The following is an 18,712-nucleotide window of genomic DNA, read 5'->3' on the forward strand; positions in this document are numbered from 1 at the left end:
AGCAGTGAGGGCGGGAGGGCACGGGGCCGCGGGCACAGGGCTGCCGCCTGCGCCACCCCCCGGCGGCGGCTCAGATACGGAAACAAGGCTGAGGCCCGATTCCTGGGCGCATCACCGGCAGGACCAGCGCCCTCGGGACCGACAGGCCGCGGAGCGTCTGCGTCAGAGCCGCCCCCGCCGAGACCGAACTGCAGGAAGGACACACGGAGAGGCGGCCGGCCGGGCCCTCCAGCCCCAGGCCAGGAACACCCAGGCGGAGGAAGCACCTCACAGAAACTGGCACTTTAACACGCAAGGGACACCACCTCCTTTTATAAAATATTTATTCTAAAAAACCACACTGTACAAATTTAGATAGAACATTCTCAATACTCGTATTTATAAAAATGTGAACACAGACTGGAGCGAACAGACTTCTGTTGCTGCTTCTCTTTAAATTAGGAAGAAGTGATTTTCTTTCGGGTACAATGATGTGAGTGTCTCCGGACATTCAGAGCCGCCGGCAGGCAGCTGCCCGGGCCGGGCTCAGGGTCCCGGCGGAGGCGCGGAGACCGGGCGGGCCCCGCGGAGGGAGGCCTGAGCTTGGGGGGACCAGCGGGATGTGTTCCTGATTCCCGTTTCCCTCACCGAGGGCCCTGCACGGCGGTCACAGCGGTCTGTGCAGGGCAGGCCTCCTGTGGGTGTGACTTCTGGTTAAAAGGACGTTCCGGACTGTTCCCTACAGCTCGGTCTGTCCCCGCAGCCGGAGGGCAGGCCTTCACACGGGTCACTGTAAAAGCTTCGGGTTCAGCTCCAGCATTCGACGGCCTCGCCTCATGGCTCAGCGCCCTCTGAGGGACCTCGCCTCTCCCCCCTGCGATTGGGGACGCTGTGCGGGAGCCTGGAGGACGAGGCAGGGGCGCGGGAGGGCGTGCGGGGCCGAGGGCGGCCTCGCCTCGGTGGGAGCGGGTCACAGCCAGGGGTGCCAGGCGGGGTCCATGCGGCACAGGTTGTCCAGGCTGTTGGCGGCGGCCACCAGGGTGTTCACCTTGCTCTCCCCGCCTTCGAACTGGGCGAGGTTGTGCAGGCGGGTCATGATGGCGGTGACGGCCTTCTGCACCAGGGACACCAGCTGCTGACTGTCCATGTTCTCGGGCTGCCCGGCGGCCGAGAGAGGGGAAGAGGTGTCCTCCTGCGTCTTTTTGTGCCAAGCGATGATCTCGTCCCGGAGCACCGTCTTCAGGATGCCGTCCACCTGGGCGAGGAGAGAGAGGCACGCTCACGTTCAGGCAGCAATGACCAGAGGGGCAGCTGCACCGAGAGCCGCTGGGCCCGGCGGGCTGCCTCCCGGAGCGGCGAGGGGTCCGCAGGGCTGGGCTCCGCGGTGCCGCTTCCCCTGCCTGTGGCCGCCGCCGGGCGTCTGGGCTGAAGAGAGAGGCACGGGAAGGAGCACGCACATATGCTGTGGAACATCAGCCACAAAAAAGAACAAAATCTGCCATTTGTGACAACATGGATGGATCTAGAGTGTTATGTTAGCATTGTGCTAAGTGAAATACGTCCGACAGAGAATAACAAATACCACAGGATTACACTTATATGTGGGATCTAAAAAACAAACAAACAAACAAGACAAACTAACAGGTACCAAGGACAAACAGCACGGCCAGATGGAACGGGGCGGAGGGGCTGGTGGAAAAGGTGGAGAGATTACCTAGCACAGATGGGCAGTTCCAAAATAGTCACAGGACGTGCAGCACAGCATAAGGAATAGAGCCAGGAACACTGTCACAGCTGTGCACGGTGCTCGGTGGGTACTAGGCTGACGGGGTATCGCTTCGTGGGTTATATTAATGTCTAACCACTGAGCTGTACGCCTGAATCACATACTACTGTCACTTGTAGTTGAAAATTGAAAAATAAATGAGAGCCTTCTTCCTTTCTAGAGGTTTCAAACTGAATGCCATTCTGAGGAGTCCCTTACACTGGTCTCCAGAAGGACAGCCTTTCTGTCCACCCTCACGCACAACGGCGAACAGTGAACTGCTATTCGCTGCCTCAGAGCACCGGCTCCTCACCGAGGAGCCGAAAGGCCGTACATTTATCCATGTTCACAGCAGTCACTGCGCCCTCCCACAGCCCTCCACACGGCGCTATGTGCAATGCACATCGGAAAGAGCCGACGTGTCTGTATGCAAGTCCTCGTTCACAAGTAAGAGCTTATTCAATAGCTTAAAGGCTGTTCCCAGTCAATGTTTTGGGAAAGCAATTCGGGTCTGAAGCCTCCTCTAGGCACAAACTGCCTATCTGAAAAAATGGAGAAAAGGGAAAAAGAGATGGCTCGTCTCAGAAGTTAAAAAAACAGAAAAAGTGAACTGTGTTCTGTCCTCACTGTGAAGAGACAGGTCCCCCTGACTGTACGACCTCTGACATCCACTCACCTTCCCTGGCCTCAGTTTCCCCACCTGCACAGTTGCTGGGAGACCATGATGACAGTCACTCAGGACCCGGAGCAGCGCCAGGCGGAGACCGTGCCAGGATGGCGGACGTGCTGCCCCCTGCCCCGCGGAGAGCGTCACCCCCGCACGCCGCCAAGGGCAGGCCCACTCCCGCCACCGGGTTCACCGCGGGCCCACATCCGCGTTCCGGTTAGGCCCATCTCACCGCCCTATGAGACAGGCGCCCCTATGAGACAGGCGCCCCTATGAGACAGGCCCCCCTATGAGACAGGCCCCCCTATGAGACAGGCCCCCCTATGAGACAGGCCCCCTATAGGACAGGCCCCCCTATGAGACAGGCCCCCCTATAAGACAGGCCCCCCCTATAAGACAGGCCCCCCCTATAAGACAGGCCCCCCCTATGAGACAGGCCCCCCCTATGAGACAGGCCCGCCCTATGAGACAGGCCCCCCTATAAGACAGGCCCCCCCTATAAGACAGGCCCCCCCTATGAGACAGGCCCCCCCCTATGAGACAGGCCCCCCTATGAGACAGGCCCGCCCTATGAGACAGGCCCCCTATAAGACAGGCCGCCCTATAAGACAGGCCGCCCTATAAGACAGGCCCCCCTATGAGACAGGCCCCCCTATGAGACAGGCCCGCCCTATGAGACAGGCCCCCCTATGAGACAGGCCCCCCTATAAGACAGGCCCGCCCTATGAGACAGGCCCCCTATAAGACAGGCCCCCCTATAAGACAGGCCCCCCTATGAGACAAGCCCCCTATGAGACAGGCCCCCTATGAGACAGGCCCCCCTATGAGACAGGCCCGTCCTATCAGACAGAGAACACATCTGCGCTTTCAGAGGAAAAAGGTTTGCAAAGCGACGAGGCAGCTTTAAAGTGGAGTAAACCAAACTGGCATGCAGGGTGCCAGGGGAGGTTACCCAATAAAGGCTCCAGGTTCCTCAATCCCAGGGCCTCTCTCTAACGCCCTGCTCCGAGTGCAGAGCGGTCCCTGCACAGCAGCGGCACGCTCTCCCGGCTCAGCGCTCTCCTCACGCACAGGCCAGCACCTCCTGTGGCGAGCCCAGCCCGGCTCTTCGCAGACAACCCGTGACCCACCTTAAAGTTTGGTTGAGCAAAGCACCGGGCAACAGCGATCATGGAGGCGGTCAAGGGGCCAGAGACGCCGATGGTGGTCAGGAACTCGGAAATGTTGGGCGTGAGGCGAAAAGGAACGGGGCGGTTGGCGTCGAGGTCTCCAGTCGCATCATTTATATCGAAGCGGAAGTAGGCCACGTTCAGCTTGCCCGTGTCCTGCGTTTCAGAGGGAGGCGCTTTAGACCGTGCGCAGCAGAACACAGACGTCCAAAGAGAGGCCTGGCTGTCCGCACCATCTACCTGAGCGATCTGCAGCATCTCGGGGTTGAGCCGATTTAGATGCAGGACGAACTCGGCGAAGCCAATCAGCGCGAGCTGGATGGTGAGCATCTTGCGGAAGGTCCAGTAGTCGGTGGCGTTGGGGAAGGTGTGCAGAGCCCACTCCTTCAGCATGCTGCGCGGCACCATGTTGCTCTGCACCTCCTTGAGGATGTCTCGAAGGACCTGAAATGACACGTCACTCCATGGCTCTCCATCCAACTCACTTTTCTTTTCCTCAAAAGGAAAACTCTCAAATGGTAACTCTTACGTGGCACCCACAGAGCTAATTTTGTCACAGTGACGTCGGCAGTGCCCTCTGCCTGCCCGGGGAGGTGCACAGATAGTGCGCGGAAGCAGAGGGCAGCCGTTTGAGGCCTCGGGCGCAGCCCGGCCGCCTGAGGCCCGGCTCGGTACCTGGTGGCTGGCCTGCGTGCCGCGCGCCTGCACCGTGGCCAGCCGGTCGTAGTAGCGCGAGATGGGGTTGTCATGCTCGATGCCCTTCTTGGCGCAGCGCTGCTTGTAGATCTCCACGAGGGAAAGAGAAGAGGGGTTGTCCTCCACGAGGCGCATCTGCGGAGACACCGCCACAACTCGTGGAACTGCGGAGAAAGGGGGAGAACGGGACAGCTGAGGGAGAACCGCCACAGGCCTCACTCGCTTCAGCCTGGATGTCCTGGGAGCAGAGGTGCCTCAGCCTGAGCAGAGGAGCGGCAGACGGGCGAAGCCGGAGAACGCTGATGTAGCACACGTGGCACAGAGCTCCCCCTACTGGTGACGGAGCCTGAGCGGCCATTGCCGTGTTGAAGGCACAGACGGACAGAAATGCTTTAGAAGGCAATCTTCAAAAACCATAAAGAGCCCAGCTCATCTACCCGTGTCAACATGCACACAGCTTTCCACAGACTTGCTTTTTAATCTACTTATCTGGGCTACAGTATATTTAAAGGTAAGAGGTTTTAGGTAAGATGGGGTTAGATCACACCTTAGCTATCAGAAGAAAGTTCCATGTACTAGGTACTCATGGGCTCCTAGCCTTGGATTTAATACTGAAATGATTTGACAATGGCTTTCTTCTTTGGGTGGGATGGTAGGTGTCTCTTCCCCCATTACAGACAGAAGCAGGTCCCTCATGAGCCACCCAGGACACCTCAGTTACAGAAAGACCTCACTCAGATGCTGCCACCTGACCAAGATCCCTGCACCCGGCTTTCCGAGTCTTGTTATCCACTCGCTGAAGGCGAGCTCGGGCGGTGCCCACGCACTGCAGCGAGGGGCCCGGAGCCCGAGGCCTCACCTCACCAGGAAGGTGCTGGTGAGACCCAGGACAAGCCGCCACTCAGCCCAGGTTTCACCGGAGCATGGGGGCTCCTGGGGGAGTCACAGACATAGCGCCTCCGTGCCATCCTTGTCAGAGCCCATCCCGCAGTGAGGAGCCTGAGGCTGGGGTGGGGGCTTCTCCAGGAGCAGGGCCCTGGCGAGGGACCGGCTCCTCCTGGCAAGGCTGCCCTCCTGGCGCCGCTCAGCGCATCCTTGGCGCTGACGCCCGGGCCGGGAGCTGGCCAAGGCGCTCTGCCTGCCCCCGGCGGCCTCTACCTGTGAAGAACAAGTGCCGCTTGGTGGTCTCCTTCCTCTTCTCCAGGCAGGGGTTCAGCAGGCGGAGCAGCTGCAGCACCCGCTCCTCCCGCCGCGACTCGGTCAGGCAGGCGTCATTCATGACCAGGTACGGGTAGATCTTGCCGTTGTGCCCGCGGATGTACAGCCTCCGGGCCGCGGTGTTGTGCTTCTGCACAATCTCCACCCTGGGCATAAACCTGCCGGACACACAAACGCCCTCAGTCTCCATCTCCAGTCCTTTCCTTGGAAAAGAAAACGGGGCTTTCCAAAACCACTGGCAGGGATCATCAGGGGAATGGAGACCACGTAGTGATCACGTTAGCTCACTGACTCACGCCCACCCTTGTTCTGACAAGGTATAAATCATGTCACAAGACGAGGGAGAAACCACGGCAGAGGGAAAACAAAAAGCAGAAAGATGAAGCTGGAGTTTCAAAAGAATCAAACCAGGGTCCAACTCCAGGAGCTTCCGGTGGGCCGCCGTCCAGCCCTGGGCACCGAGCGGCTCAGGGAGGGCACCGAGCGGCTCAGGGAGGCAGAGAGCGGCACAGGGAGGGCACCGAGCGGCTCAGGGAGGGCAGAGAGCGGCTCAGGGAGGGCAGAGAGCGGCTCAGGGAGGCAGAGAGCGGCACAGGGAGGGCACCGAGCGGCTCAGGGAGGGCACCGAGCGGCTCAGGGAGGGCACCGAGCGGCTCAGGGAGGGCAGAGAGGGCCCCGCTCGGCCTCCGGAGGGACGGTCCTGCAGGCACACCCAGGTGCCTGAGGAGCAAGCGAGGGACTGACACCCCCCGGGCCTCCCTCCTCCCCGTGGGCTCGGCCACTGGTGCAGGTCAGAGAGGAGGTGCGGGCCGGGCCCAGGCAGATCTGGGGAAAGGAAGGCTGGGTTCTGACGTGTGGAAAGCAGAACTCTGTGTCTGAGTTAGAAATAAAAGGAAGCTCCTGATTATGTGTTAACAGAGCCTCTTCATAGAATTCTTTCCATTTCAATGAGATGCCACGCTCTCCCTGCCCTCCACACGTCCGGCTCTGTCTGCACACTGCGCTCCCTACCCTCCACACGTCCGGCTCTGTCTGCACACTGCGCTCCCTACCCTCCACAGCATCCGGTTCTGTCTGCACACTGCGCTCCCTACCCTCCACACGTCCGGCTCTGTCTGCGCACTGCGCTCCCTACCCTCCACACGTCCGGCTCTGTCTGCACACTGCGCTCCCTACCCTCCACACGTCCGGTTCTGTCTGCACACTGCGCTCCCTACCCTCCACAGCGTCCGGTTGTGTCTGTGCACTGCGCTCCCTACCCTCCACAGCATCCGGTTCTGTCTGCACACTGCGCTCCCTACCCTCCACAGCGTCCGGTTCTGTCTGCGCACTGCGCTCTACGTGTGAACAAAGGCCCGGGAGCTTCATTTGGTCGAGTTCTATGGGGCTTCGGGGAAGGTTCTTTGGAAGCAAACTTGACTCAAACAAGACCCTGAAGCCGCCCGCCGCCCGCGGGGCTGGTCCCTGACACCCTGGGACGGCCTGTTCTGAGCCCCGCACCAGGCCGGCCTGCAGCCTCTGTGCGGGCACAGGCCACGGTCGAGCCGGCCACGCTCACTCACCGAGCGATCTTGATGTAATAGTGCGTGGGCTTCGGCATCAGGAACTCCCCTGGGATTTCCACCTCAGCTGTCTGTGCGGAGAAATTGCTCAAAAACCGGCACTTTTCTTCTATGAGGAAGAATTTTGGAAGTTGCTTGGTTTTGGCCTCCAGAATTTTGATCCACTTTTTCAATTTAGAAATGAGGTTATGAAGCTTCATGGATCCTGGAACGCTGAAGTCAAAATCTTCAAGATAAAACATGAATAAGCATTTTCAGTCATCAGGCTCTTCCAATTCACCACCAAGCCACTGCTCACGCGCCTCCCGGCTGGCACAGTCTGCATCAAACCCTAGAAGCCCTCTTGCTCTTCATCATGGAAACGCGGGCCTGAAGCCCGTGGTGTGGCCGGCTCTCCAGTGCCACACGGACCTCACCCAACCATGTCCTGTCCTCTTCAGGAAGGATGGGGGCCCTGCATAAACGCCTCAGCACTGAGCCCCACCACCTCCGACAGGTGCCGGGAGCCCACCTGCCCCCTCTAGAGGTGACCTCCAAGAGCAAGCACCGCCAGGAAACAGGCCCTGTGTGAGCGAGCGCAGGCACCAGGCGGGCCGAAGGAGACAGTATCCAGGAGGAGACTGAGTTATTATACATCAGTCTCTCAGAAGGCATTAAGGCAAGAAATCAAAATGACAAAAATGAAAAACATGCACTTTTCACTTAAGCAAAAGCCCTGTGTTCTCAGAGTGTAAGAAGACTCAATAATAAAAGGTCTGTTAAGCGGAAAGCCCTGCTTTAAAATGAACCCCATTTCCCACCCGGATTAACGCCAGTGGTGGAGGGGGTTCCGACACCCTAACCTGCCGGAGCCCAAAGGTGAGGAAAGCCCGGCTTCTGGCGGAAACGGGTCTGAGAGCCGCCGGGAGGCACCGTCCTCGTGGGGACAGGACCGGTTGGTCCCGAGGCCAAAGGAGGACGGACGGCAGAGGCACCTTCACACACGAGCTGACGGCAGCGAAGGCGCCGAGCCTCTCCAGGCCTCTCCCAGCACTCTCCGCTCTCCTCTCCCAGAGCTAGGTCGTGTGGGTGAGCGGGGCAGGCTGCCCTGGAAGGCACAGGCCCTGCCCGGACTCCTGCCCCCTCTTCTCACTGCCTTGTTGGGGGCAGAGCCTCCCACCCACTCCACAAAGACTCTCCCAACTCTCAACTGCAGTGAAGGTGGCTCAGAGCCTGGCAGCCTCCTTTCAAGTTCCAGTCTGTGTCTTCTTTTCCCGCCACCCAAATCCAGATCTGTCCCACTCCCAATCTTTGTTTCAGACTGCAACTGATTTAATAATCTATTTAAGATGAAGACATGCTGAGTATCGCCTCGTTTAGAAAAATAGGATCGCTCCCATAAAACTCTAACGCAAACCCTTCCTTTCCCGGGGAAGGATGACAGACCACGTGGGCTTTACAGAGAGAAAATCTAAGATGATGAGGGCACTTCAGTGTAAAAGCTCGGAGAGGGCACGACTCTTATTTTTCAAAGAGCACTTTCCTCAAGGGGTTGGCTCTTCAGAGGAAGCCTCTCAATCTCATGCCCAGCTCACACCTCAAGAGCGGACACCGGCCCAGGCTGCCGGGAACAATGGGGCACACACGCTGGGCTTCAGGTCAGTCCTGCCTACAACTGCACAGTGTCTTCGCAATGAGTGGGATAAATGTTTCCTTCTCTGTCACTGCAACCTACTTTACAGCTATACATGTTTTAACTATGTGAGATGTAAGTCTTCTATGGTTTAAGATATCAACGAAGAAAGAATTTTCTGTTGTTGTTGTTAACCCTCACCCAAGGATATTTTTCCATTCATTTTTAGAGAGAGAGGAAGGGAGGAGAGAGAGAGCGACACATTGATTGGCTGCCTCCTGCACATGCTCCGACTGGGCCAGGGATCAAACCTTCAATCCAGGTATGTGCCCTTGACTGGGAATCAAACCCACAACCCACAGCCAATGCTCTAACCACTGAGAAATACTTGCAGGACAAGAAAGAATGCTTTAAAGATGGTTACAAAAGCAATAATGAAATGTTTCTTTTTGCTTTGGGAAATTTTACCGGCCGAGTCTTGTTTCCATGTGACAATCACTCATGGGTTGACGCTGAGGACTTACAAGCCTGCGGAAGGTCCTCAGGCTCAGGTCTCGGACCCGGTGCTCCCATGGAAGAGCCTACCCCAGACGAGTGGGAGGGAGGCAGAGCAAGGACTGGGAATGAATGCTCTGGATCCTGGGGACCCATACCTTCATGTGGTGGGGTACGAGGACCCCAACCTGACAGATGGAGACAGGCGAAGGGAGACTGGACACTTACCCAGATCACACAGAACGCGGTGGAGCCAGGACCCATGCTCCCACAGGTCTGGGAAAATGCATGAGCCTGAACCAGGGACAAGTAACAAAACACAACCTCCTGTCACTGAGCCACCAGAATCCTAGCAGCGTGGACTTTCCTTGTCACCCCAGCCCTGCACCTTGTCTCACTGCTGAGTTTTCCCACAAAGACCAAGTGGAGGGAGGGATCGAGGAGCAGAAGGGTCTGTCTGAAGCCACCCGACTGCTAACCCCAGAGATGAAGCCTGTGCTCTGGCTCCAAACCGCAACCTGTCACTGGAAAGAAGGACATGCAGTTGCAGGCTGGTGAGCCTTCAGGTTTTCGTGTGATGAGTCTAAACATAGTATAACCAGCTCGCCCAGTATAGTGACAAGACAACTAATGAAAAATGAACAGATAAAAATAAAACGAATGAACATAGTCACCCCCTATGCTAAAGCCCGAGGAAAAGCAGTGCTGGCACGGTCCAGTGCAGGAGAGCCGTGAGACTCACCGGTGGTGAACTGGCCCTTCAGCTTCTGGAAGACGGGGTCCTGCGCCGTGGCCTGCGCCCGCCGGGCCAGAGACTCGGAGGCCGCGCTGGAGAACATGGTGGAGACGTTGGAGACGTTCTCCAGGCCCACCCCGAACGTGCTCACCAGCTTCTTGACGAAGTTCAGAGTGTGGGGAGTGATTTTGGCATCGGACACCGCTCCGCTTTTCTCAAAGGCGACAGAGTAACACTTTGCCAGGCCCTGTTGGAGCTGCCTGAGAACCTAGTGGAAAGAGACCGAACACCACTCACAAGAGAGCTCTGGATTCGAGCAGCGCCCACCACCACCACCAGGGCGATTTCTGTGGCAGAGTCGGTGTAAAACCATGTGTGCTCCACACGTGAGCTGTGTTTTTAACAATGCGGAGAAAGTGTCTGAGCATGAAAAAAACAACAGCCCACTTTCTGAGTCACATGCATCCCCTTCAATTGACTAACAGTGGGAAAACCTCATTCGGATGCTCAGTGTCAATGCTGCACATCTGTGTGTGCACACACAAGCACCGTGATAACAACTAGAAGAGCATCTGGGCCATAAAGGCTATTTTATCGTCAGTACACAACACCACCGAGGGGGTGGCCCGCTGCTGAAAGGTCACGGAAGAACCCAATCTGGCCTCTGGGGATTACTGCAGTCAGTTACCTACACACACCGCTCCTGGCCAATCCATGGCATGAAGTGACTGAGCTTATAGTAAGCACTGTAAGGGCAGGATGGTTTTCTCAATTTCACCCTCATTTGAAATCTCCCTCTTCAAATATTTAATGCCACACTAGTGCGCAGACATTAACTCTGCCAACTCTACCGCCCAACTCAACAGACAGACACCATGACCAGGCAGCCAACTGACCATCACGTGGCCACAAAAGCATGTGATCACATCCACGTACCTCTTCGTGCCAGTTTTCTCGGAACCAGACCATCTGATCGACGATGCCTTCCAGGGAAGACAGAAGGGTTGGGTGCAGTTCCCGCTGCATGTGCATGATTCGGCTGCAGCGCCACATGGGTGCTGTTGCTCTTATGGGCCCTGGATCTGATGCAGAATGGGACTGGTTACCCACTGAACTTGGCTGCTGCTGTCCAGAATCTGAGAGCAACACACACAACGCCAATGTCAGCGCAAACTGACCGGTGCTGGAGCTTGGTGCTCCAGAGGGCCCACCGGCCAGAGGAACCCCGGTTCCTGCCGATGCCGACACACTGAGACGGTTCCCCAGGGCTAAGCAGGAGGACGCCCCGGCTCTCAGGAGAAGTGCTCTGAGGGACTCGGCACAGAGATTGTGACTGTCTACAACCTGGCTTCAGCCGGCTCAGCAGAGTGCGTCCGTGCTGATCAGAAAGCAAACTGGCAGCATGCTGGCTGGGGAATCTGTGAGGCCACACAAGTGTGCACTGTACTCCCTCTTTAACTTGACTCTAAGTATAAACATTTCTGTTTACAATACATGCCTTGTAGTGTAGCTCAAGAGTAGTTAACAAACAAGTCTACATTCTTCACCTAGGAAAGCCAAACCACATGTAAAATGATAATCACTTGCTATGTGAGAAATGTTATTAAAACCCTATTTACCTAAGCTTAGAATAAAAACATCTTAATTTTCACATGACCAACACATGAATCTACCCAGGTGGACCCAGGAGGTCAGGGCGGAAGTGTGCTGTGCAACCTCCTAACCCACCAGCTCACTGGCAGGCGATGCTGAGAAAGACTCTGGTCTCACTCATAGCATGAATGTCTGGGTATAAAAATATTTTGAAGCAAATGTTCATAAAGCACCATGCTTAGTGGGCAACTGGAGCCATCAAATAAGTTATTTCTTTATATACAGGAACTACTCAATATACAGTAGATGTAAAATTTTTTAGTAACTAACATTTATACTGCTTACCAGGATGTATTTCTACTAATTAGGTAAGTTATTTGTAATTACCTATAGCTAAAAATTTCATATATGATTTCTACTTAGGGATCAAATCACTCAGGTAAATGGACATCCAATTACATTATGGCACAGAAAAACCATAAATTTCACTCAAGAGGATCAGGCTCTGCCTTCTGGCCCCAAAATATTCTCTCTCTCACTGGCTAACGACTGGCCCACGTGCTAGGAAGTCCGCTGTGCGGCAGGCGTGTGTCCGCAGCGGACTGGATGGGAATGCCCCATGGAACAAGCCCTCCGCAGCCTGGCCAGCTGGCCCCGCCCGAGACATACCACTCTTGTAGCGTTCCCGCTGCTCTATTTTCAGAGTCAGGTACAGGGTCCGGATGGGAAAGTAGACTGCCTGGGGGTACACTCGTCCGACCTGCTCAGAGACAGGGAGGAATGAAGAACATGCTCACTGTTCTTCTGGAGAAGACTCTTTGTATCAAAATAACTGACGTAAACCACAAATGGGTGGCTGGTCTACCTTTGGACCAAGGAAGCAAATACCGCACCACTGACCCAATAGATGAGGCCAGATTAAATAGCAAGTAAAACATCCAGTTTAGCTTTACAGACCCAACAAAGACCAGCATAGTGCATGCATTTCAGCAGTCCTGCATGGGGACCATTAATGACACAGAAACCATACTTTCACTTAATTCAGTAAATCTCAGGAAGGCAAAACGCGTAAGTCCCCGAATCTCACTCAGGCAACCAAAGGAAAACACAAAAGACAACAAATAGTCTTCTATTTGGCACCGTTCACTGGGAACTGTGAAATGATTCTAGCTGACAGTTAGGTTTATCTGTGAATACTAGTAACTTTACTTAACTGCAGCAAGGAGATTTAAAGTTTTCTATTTACAGTAAGAAACGCCAGTTTTACCAAACTGGAGTTACAGGGCTCCTTCAAAGGGCTGAGCAGATACTATCTCACTCTGGCACAGCCACGGATGGTTTGGCTACCGTACATTGAGAGATGTTCAATGAATGACAATGCACATAGACTGAATCTATATCCTGAGATACATCCCAAGCAAAAGGCCCGTTTCCAGAAACACAGCTACCTCCTCTCAAGGAAAACATAAAACCTTTTCGCGGGGGGTGGAGGGGGGAAGATGATGCACCACATGTTTTTAAAAAGCAAAGTAAACCGACAAAATGATGAGTGGCGTGTTCCTAAGTGCTTGGTGATGATGATCCTCATTCATGAAGTTACATGACTACAATTTTATAAAAGGAAACACAAAGGTACTACATTCCACAATGAGGTATCTTTAAGCTTCTATTGTTTGGGTCCTTCCCCTGATGTTTTCTCAGAACAGGAACATTCTGGAACCATTCTTAAATACTGGTCATGAGAGCCATCTGCCCCGTCACCAACCTCAGTGCACCCAACTTTAATTCTCTAACAGCCACAGCCAAACAGCTCCACCAGGGCAACAACCTCCACATGCATGGGAGAGTTTTATTCTGAAGGGAAGCTCTAAAGACCTCCTGGCACAGACAGGAATCGGTTATAAAATAGCAATCAGACACTCATTTCACTGTGACCAGCTCTCAGAGTACTCACTAGTAATCTTACATTTTAAGAGAACGTTATTGGAGCCTTAGCTCTCCAATTTAATTTGTCCTGAAGGCTATTTGAGAAAACGGAATCGTTTTTCCCAGTAGAAATGTAAATTGAATTAATTTGTTCCAGAGCCCTACAGGATTCCCTACGTTAACCTTTCGTATGTAAAGTACATAGCTGATGTATGGTTTAACCTATAAACAAACACTTCTTTCCTTAGACTTACAGAACCACTCCTCCTGCCCTTGAACCGCCTTTGGCACTCATTACAGGGGTGTCTCTCAGAAAGCCAGCATGCAGCATCTCCGCCTTTCCCATGTCACTGCCTGTGAGATGCTGTCACCTGCTATCTGCTTTTCCTTTATCCAAATCAGCCAGCTTTTCTACCTCTTCAATTGCCTGTGATCATTGTTTGTTACACCTTTAGCAACATTAGCACTTTTGATGGCCTATATATGTTTTAAAATTATGCTAATCATCCATTTCTAGCAACAAAAGCAAAATACATACATATATACACATATACATATATACGTACATACACACACGTATTCATACATATACATGCATACATATATACATATACATGCATACATACATACATATACATATATACACACACACATATATATATATATCAGAACTTCCTAGGAACTGACTCTCATTCGCTCCTTTGCTCCTTTGCTTGTGGCCTGAGAGATACTTTCTTTCATGCTGATGTATCAGCAAGAAAGCGTTGTCAGGCCCTAACGATTTGGCTCAGTGGATAGAGCGTCAGTCTGTGGACTCAAGGTTCTCAAGTTCGATTCCAGTCAAGGGCATGTACCTTGGTTGCGGGCACATCCCCAGTAGGGAGTGTGCAGGAGGCAGCTGATGAATGTTTCTCTCTCATCGATGTTTCTAACTCTCTATCCCTCTCCCTTCCTCTTTGTAAAAAATCAATAAAATATATTTTTTTTTTAAAAAGGGGAGGGGGGTTGTCAGGTCGAGAACTGAAGTTGTGTTCAATAACCAAGACACTTTTTCCATGAACAACTTGGTCAAGAATCAAACTGTTCAAGATGGGAGACATTCAAGAACCAAGGTTTGACTATATCTGCATCTTATGTGGCACATGTTCAAGCAAAGAAATTACCACTTTAATACAGCAATGCTATAGAAGATTATTTCATTTCACCCTGATATAACCTTCAATCACACTTAATTATGTTTTAAAGTGATAGTTAGATGTGTACATGTTCCCATCTTTTTGACTTATATCCCATGCTTTGAGAATGCACATTTTCTTTCTGGAAAAAAAAAGAAAGTGAAACAAAGACAATTTTTTTGTGTGAACAAAGACACCTTGTTATTCTGACCTGGCTAATGAGGTTCAAAAGCAGCTTTCCTTCTGAGCCAACCAGGCAGGTGAGCAGCTGCGGGATCCAGGCCAGCCACTGGATGGGCGGCACACCAATGCAGTACTTGTCCACAGCATCTGCCAACGTGTTTTTATCATCATCGAAACTTAAAAGCCACAGCACCTAGGGCAGAAGGAAAGATGGCCTTTACAGTGACTTTTCCCCAGCGTTAAAATACCACACAGTCACTTTACTGGAAACATAGCCACCGAAGGGCCAACAATATTGCTAAACTTAACAGATAAATAAACTAAAAATTAAAGTTTTTTTTATTTAGATTTAGCATTACTGCCAATTATTAATTGAGCCAATCAACTAGCTGGTGGTGGCCAGTGACCCTAAGGTGGATGGTGCGGGCCTGCTACCCTGCTAATCCACACCTCTGATTGCACCAATACAAACTGGACTTTTGCTAAAAAAATCTCAGAGGAACACCACCCTAGCATCAGGTAGGCCACAGGTTGGCAGCCCAGCGTCCAAGGATGTCTGAAACAATGACATCCAGACATAAGCAGATTTGGAGTCAGATATTTAGGTAGTTTCTTTGCCTCGTGGAGTTGGTTTGTTTCTATATCAGGCTGGAACTACTATGTGCTGATGTACATTCTACATTTTAGCATCACCTTAAGGAATTCTAAAAAAGTCTACACCTTTAACAAACAAAACAGGAGGAAAAAAAATACTTATTCTTAAGTTTCCTGCAAGAATTAATTCTGGGCTGTATTGATATATTTTGTGGCAGGGGAGGAGGGACGAGACAGAGCAACTCTAAATGACTCTCAAGCTGATGACCATCACCGGGCATAAGCCAAATTGCCAATCCTGTGCCCAGCGCTACACTGAGGCAACAGAGGATGAGAATGCCTGCAACGAGGACCTCACCCTGTAGTGTGCCCAGAAGCCACAGGACTCACCATGACCTGCGACTAGAATTGACCGGCTCTATGAGCATGTGCACTGTCCCTGCAGGCGAGAAAGCAGAATCTACAGGTATCCAGCAGGTAACTTTTCATTGCAGACCCCTCATCAGTCTTCAGGAACCTCTGTCCAGTGTGAAATCCCACAGTGAACACTGGACTTGAGACCTAAGACCTAGACTCCAGGCTCGGTTTTTGCTGCATAAATGTCCTGGGATCCCAAGTATGTCCAGGAAAACTGACACAGGAAAGGTAATTACAAGAGTGATAAAAATGGGGAATTAAGCCTCTCACCCAGCATGAATTCGGAAGTAGCTGAATTGTCATCCAAACCTGAAGGCTACCAGATTGATCTCTGATCAAAGCTAATTCTTTTGGCCTCACCTTGGCTAAGTATTTCCTTGATTTGCTCTCGTTCTGATGGCGGCAGGCATGCAGGTAACAGGTAATGGCAGACACTCCAAGATGCAGCTGCCGCTCCTTCACGAAGATGTTCTCCAGGTAATCGCCCCACATGGCCCAAGCCTTCACCAGCACATCATGCATCTGCACAGCTGCAGAAAAGGCCTTGTTTGCTTCCTCAGACCTGTGAGGACACAAATCACAACATTAATTTGGTCTTTTCAGGTGAACATCACAGAAAACAATCAACCATTTAAAAGTGGCATTTAGTACGTTCATGTACTTTGGATATACAGGCAGTGCAGCTACCACCTCTATGTATGTATAATAGTGCCAAACCTTTTCATCATCCCAGAAGAAAACCCTTAGCCATTAAGCAACCTCTGGGGACCACCAATCTGCCTACTGTCTCTATATAGAATTACAATTCTTCATATTTCATGTTAAGGGAATCACACATAATGTGTCTGGCTTTTCACTTGGCATAGAGTGAATGTATGGGTACTTTATTGGTTTTTATGACTAAATACTATTCCACTACCTGTATATGCCACATTGTTTATCCATTCATTTGAAGTGTTTTAACATTCTAGCTACTTTAATAGTGCTGCTGTGAACATTTGTGAATAAGTACCTACGTGAGAACTCATTTTCAATTATTTTGGGTAGTATACCAAGGACTGCTCCTATGTTTAATCCTATGTTTAATTTTTTGAGGAACTGCCAAAGTGTTTTCCATAGTGGCTGCACCGTTTTAGTATCAAACCAACAATGTACAAGACAAAGTGAACTACACATCCATATCCCTTATTAATATAGATGCAAACATCCTCAACAAAATATTAGTGAGCCAAATCCAACAGCATATTTAAAGATTATGCAGAGTGACCAAGTGGGATTTACCAGCAATGCAAGGAGTGATTCAATATACTAAAATCAATCCATTATACTACACCACATTAACAGAATGAAGGAGAAACACGTTGAACTCAGTTGATAAAGAAAAAGCATTTGACAAAATGCAATACCTTTTCATAATAAAAATAGTCAACAAACTAGGAATAGAAGGAAACTATCAATATCTTAATATGATGAAGGTCATATATGAGAAACCCACAGTTAATATTGTACCATACTCAAATGGTGGACAACAAAAGGTTTTCCTCTGCGAATTAGAACAAGACAAGGATGTCCATTTTCATCACTTCTACTTCAACTTAGTGCTGGAATTCTTAGCCAACAGGCATGCAGATTGGCAAGGAAAATGCTAACTATTTGTAGATTACATGATCTTATATACAGAAAAACCTAAAGAAGTCACAAAAGAACTATTACAGCAAATATATTCAGCAAAGTTGAAAAATACAAGATCAATATTTAAAATCCAGTTGTATTTCTATACCTTAGCAATGGACAATCTGAAAATAAAATTAAGAAAGCATTTTATATCATTAAAAGGAATAAAATATTTAAGAATAAAATTAAATAAGAAATGTAGGACTTGTACTAGGTGTGTAAGTTAATAGTGCAGATTTTTTTATACAAAAAAAAAAGATAAAAAATACCATGTAACCCATCAACTCCACTCCTGAGTATACACCCAAGAAAACTGGAAACATGCTCACACAAAATCTTTTACATAAATGCTCACAGCAGCATTCCTCATAATAGCTGACAAGTGGAAATAACCCAAATGTCAACGATTGAATGAATAAATAAAATGTAGGAATATACAACAAAACAGTATTCAGCCATGAAAAGAAACTAAACACTGACACATGCTATAACATGAATGAACCTTGAAAACATGTGAAAAAGCCAGATTCAATTATATATTATTCTATTTATATGAAATGTTGACAATCATAGAGACAGAAAGTAGATTAATGGTTGTCAGAGGACAAAGGAAGAGATTGCTAACAGGTATGTGGTTTTATGAGAATTTAGAATATTTTAAGAAGATAAAATCCTTTTATCTTGACAAAATCACCTTTATTTAAAAACTAGAGGCCCAGTGCACAAAATCTGTACATTCGGGGGTAGGAGGTGGGGAAGGGGGGTCCCTCAGCCTGGCTGCACCCTCTCGAAATCCAAGAGCCCTTGGGGGATGTTCAACTGCCTTGGAGATGGGAGAGGCTCCTGAAACCACTGCTGCGCTCACCAGCTGGGAGCTCAGCTCAGGGATTCTGGCTGAGCAGCGCTACCTCTGTGGGAGCACACTGATCACAGGGGCAGCTCTTGTGTTGAACGTCTACCCCCTGGTGGTCAGTGTGCATCATAGCAATCGGTCATTCCGCCTTTCGGTTGATTTGCATATTAGCCTTTTATTATATAGAATAAGCTTAATGCAACTTCTATAACTGAAAATGTGAAAAGTGAGTTTTACAGCTCTATACATGGCAACAGGTAGCAACTTGTAAGTATATATCATTTGTATATTTTATAAAATTTCACCTGATATTCATTTCTCTAAAACAAGGTTTAGCTACCTTTTTCTGTAATTGACCAGTTAGAAAATGGGTTAGGCTTTGCAGGTCATATAATTTC

General features: G+C 50.8%; 1 protein-coding gene across 13 annotated transcripts in view; it reads right to left on the reverse strand.

Moving 5' to 3' along the window:
- Positions 1–306: 306 nt before the first annotated feature.
- TRRAP (transformation/transcription domain associated protein) overlaps positions 307–18,712 on the reverse strand; it is a 109,601-nt gene continuing 91,195 nt past the window's right edge. For 10 of the 13 annotated variants that reach the window (XM_084886532.1, XM_084886534.1, XM_084886528.1 and 7 more), the window contains 11 exons: positions 16,148–16,349; positions 14,805–14,969; positions 12,162–12,252; positions 10,836–11,035; positions 9,906–10,167; positions 7,057–7,282; positions 5,435–5,652; positions 4,256–4,440; positions 3,821–4,024; positions 3,542–3,736; positions 307–1,234 (listed from right to left, as the gene is read on the reverse strand). In XM_084886532.1, the coding sequence (XP_084742658.1) occupies positions 950–1,234; positions 3,542–3,736; positions 3,821–4,024; positions 4,256–4,440; positions 5,435–5,652; positions 7,057–7,282; positions 9,906–10,167; positions 10,836–11,035; positions 12,162–12,252; positions 14,805–14,969; positions 16,148–16,349 (2,233 nt within the window). In that variant the 3' untranslated portion in view covers positions 307–949. The remainder of the gene's footprint in view (positions 1,235–3,541; positions 3,737–3,820; positions 4,025–4,255; positions 4,441–5,434; positions 5,653–7,056; positions 7,283–9,905; positions 10,168–10,835; positions 11,036–12,161; positions 12,253–14,804; positions 14,970–16,147; positions 16,350–18,712) is intronic. The other 3 variants (XM_084886529.1, XM_084886527.1, XM_084886537.1) reach the window with 1 other exon arrangement.

Source organism: Pipistrellus hanaki, assembly GCF_964339955.1.
Source record: "Pipistrellus hanaki genome assembly, chromosome: 5".
In the NCBI taxonomy this organism is placed as follows: domain Eukaryota; kingdom Metazoa; phylum Chordata; class Mammalia; order Chiroptera; family Vespertilionidae; genus Pipistrellus; species Pipistrellus hanaki.